Source organism: Cebus imitator, unplaced genomic scaffold (assembly GCF_001604975.1).
Source record: "Cebus imitator isolate Cc_AM_T3 unplaced genomic scaffold, Cebus_imitator-1.0 Scaffold385, whole genome shotgun sequence".
NCBI classification, from domain to species: Eukaryota; Metazoa; Chordata; class Mammalia; order Primates; family Cebidae; genus Cebus; species Cebus imitator.
In genome coordinates this window covers 2,292,129-2,294,928 of record NW_016107700.1, presented here as the reverse complement: position 1 = coordinate 2,294,928, position 2,800 = coordinate 2,292,129, and the positions used below count along the sequence as shown (strand labels likewise).

Here is a 2,800-nt window from a genome sequence, read left to right as displayed (position 1 = left end):
GGCCAGGATGCTCTCGATCTCTTGACCTCATGATCCGCCCACCTTGGCCTCCCAAAGTGCTGGGATTATAGGCATAAGCCACCGAGCCTGAACTTTTTCTTCATTTTTAAAGAGATGATGCCTCACTTTGCCACCCAGACTGAAGTGCAATGGGACAATCGTAGCTCACTGTAACTTTCCAAGTCCTGGGCTCCAGTAATCCTCTCCAGTAGCTAGGACTACAGGTGTACACCCACCATACCTAGTTAATTTTTTTTTTTAACAGACAGGATCTTGCTATGTTTCTCAGGCTGGTCTCAAACACCTAGCTTCAGTGATACTCATGTATCAGCCTTCTAGTCACTCCAGTTTTCTTGAAATAATGTGGGAAGCTGAGACTATCAGGTTGCTATTGATACTAAATAGCAATGGCTAAAACTAGACAATATTCTGTAGTCCTTCTCTAGGTAATTGCATAAACAGTATAGGTAGTCAGGAATACTGACAACTCCCACTGTCTTCTAGACTCAGGAAGAACATCTTATGTTTCAAAACAAAAACTTAAAACTCTCCTCAAAGAAGTCATATTCCATTGGAATAAAAACGGTCTATGTATAGACAAAGTACATACAAATAAAAAGTACAAATTACTTATGTTACCCAGAAATACCGTTTACTCTCTATTTAATGAATTAATTAATTTTCCATAACCTTTCCTAGTAGGGACAGTCTTCATGGACACATGAGTGACATATTTCACAGCTAAGAACTTTGTTTTTATATTGCCATGTATATGATGTATTCAGCCACCCTTCCACTAATGTAGATGATTGTTAGTTGTCCATTTGTACAGTTTAGTGAAGAAAGTGAGGTTTTGTTTTGTTTTGTTTTTGAGACGGAGTTTTGCTCTTGTTACACAGGCTGGAGTGCAGTGGCACGATCTCAGCTCACAGCAACCTCCACCTCTCAGGTTCAAGCGATTCTCCTACTTCTCCTGCCTCAGCCTCCTGAGTAGCTGGGATTACAGACATGCGCCACCATGCCCGGCTAATTTTATATTTTTACTAGAGACAGGGTTTCTCCATGTTGGTCAGGCTGGTCTCGAACTCCCGACCTCAGGTCATCCACCCACCTTGGCCTCCCAAAGTGCTGAGATTACAGGCGTGAGCCACCGCACCTGGCTAGAGAGTCAGATTTGAGCCACAATTCTATTCCTTAACAAACTGCGTGACCTTAATCAAGACATATAACGTCTTTTTCATATTCACTTTCTCTTAATATGGTATGATATTGTCTACCTACATTATAGGTTGTGCCACAAAGCAAATGAGATAATACGTGTAAAATCTCTTTGAAAACCATAAAGTCCTATACATGTCAGTTCAGAGGGGATTAGCATATGGAATACTGTTTAGAGAGTAGGTGATATTGTGATTTCTGAGCAGCTGGAAAAGTGATCTCTTGAACCTTTCCCTACTTTTAGAGACCTTTCCCTACTTCTAGCTTATAGGTAGAAGGATCCTTAAATATTATAAGTACAGTTTAAGAATCAGCATCTAAATTAAAGGGCTATGCCTAAAACAAGGGGCTAAACCGAATAAAATGAAGTTAACAGGGAAAAATGTCATATGCAACAAATCAGAGAGGTGTATGACTTGACAGCAATGTGGGTGAAAAGATCAAGGCTTATTGAGAGCAGACCTCACACGGAGTATGAAGTCCAGTCTTGTATACTCCAAATTATTGTGGATTCCCTACTGATTGTCCTTTGTTTGAGGGATTTTTTTTTTTTTTTCTTTCTTTACCAGGCCCGTCATCAAGAATTGCTGTCCCAGCAGCAAAATTTCATTCTGGCCACCCAGTCAGCTCAAGCCTTCCTGGACCAGCATGGCCACAATCTCACACCTGAGGAACAACAGATGCTGCAAGAGAAGCTGGGAGAGCTAAAGGAGCAATACTCTACTTCCCTGACCCAATCAGAGGCAGAACTGAAGCGGATGCAGACACTTCAGGATGAGTTGCAGAAGTTTCTGCAGGATCATAGGGAGTTTGAAAGCTGGTTGGAACGATCTGAGAAAGAGCTGGAGAACATGCATAAGGGAGGCAGCAGCCCTGAGGCCCTTCCCTCCCTGCTAAAACGGCAAGGAAGCTTCTCAGAGGATGTCATTTCCCACAAAGGAGACTTGAGATTTGTGACTATCTCAGGACAGAAAGTCTTGGACACGGAATACAGTTTTAAGGAAGGCAAAGAACCATCAGAAGTTGGAAACTTAGTAAGGGACAAGTTGCAGGATGCAACAGAAAGATACACTGCTCTCCACTCAAAGGTAAGGGGGCAGTTCTTGGCATCCTTGGTGAAACAATCATGGCAGCCTTCACATGATGTGGGTGGTTTCTGGGGCTCAGAATAAGAACCCCAGGCCAGTGGGAGAGCTGATTTATACATGGACCACGGGCAGAGGGTCTTCACAAACAATGCAAAAAATGTAACATACATAGGCCTTTGGGCTAATACCTGATAGCTAGCTAATACCTAATAGCCAGCACTAGTATATTTCACACTGATGGTGAAGGTGGAAGTGTTTACCTTCCTGTATCCCGACCAGCTGACTTGGGCTCCCAAGAGACGTAGCACATAGGTGAATATTAAACTAATTGCACAGTCTTTATTTCTGGACAGAGCATCTAGGATAAATCTTATCTTCCTTCCTATCTAAAGAACTCCCTCTTTCTTCTAAAGTTTAGAATCCAGTCAGTTCCTTTTACCTGTCTTATGCCTTCTTGCCAACACTTTTTTTTTTTTTTTTTTTTTTTTTTTTTT

General features: G+C 41.9%; 1 protein-coding gene across 29 annotated transcripts in view; it reads left to right on the top strand.

Moving 5' to 3' along the window:
• The window catches only part of MACF1 (microtubule actin crosslinking factor 1), a 421,177-nt gene that overhangs the window by 290,306 nt on the left and 128,071 nt on the right, over positions 1-2,800 (top strand). For all 29 annotated transcript variants that reach the window (XM_017508009.2, XM_017508022.2, XM_037731187.1 and 26 more), the window contains one exon: positions 1,788-2,306. In XM_017508009.2, the coding sequence (XP_017363498.1) occupies positions 1,788-2,306 (519 nt within the window). The remainder of the gene's footprint in view (positions 1-1,787; positions 2,307-2,800) is intronic.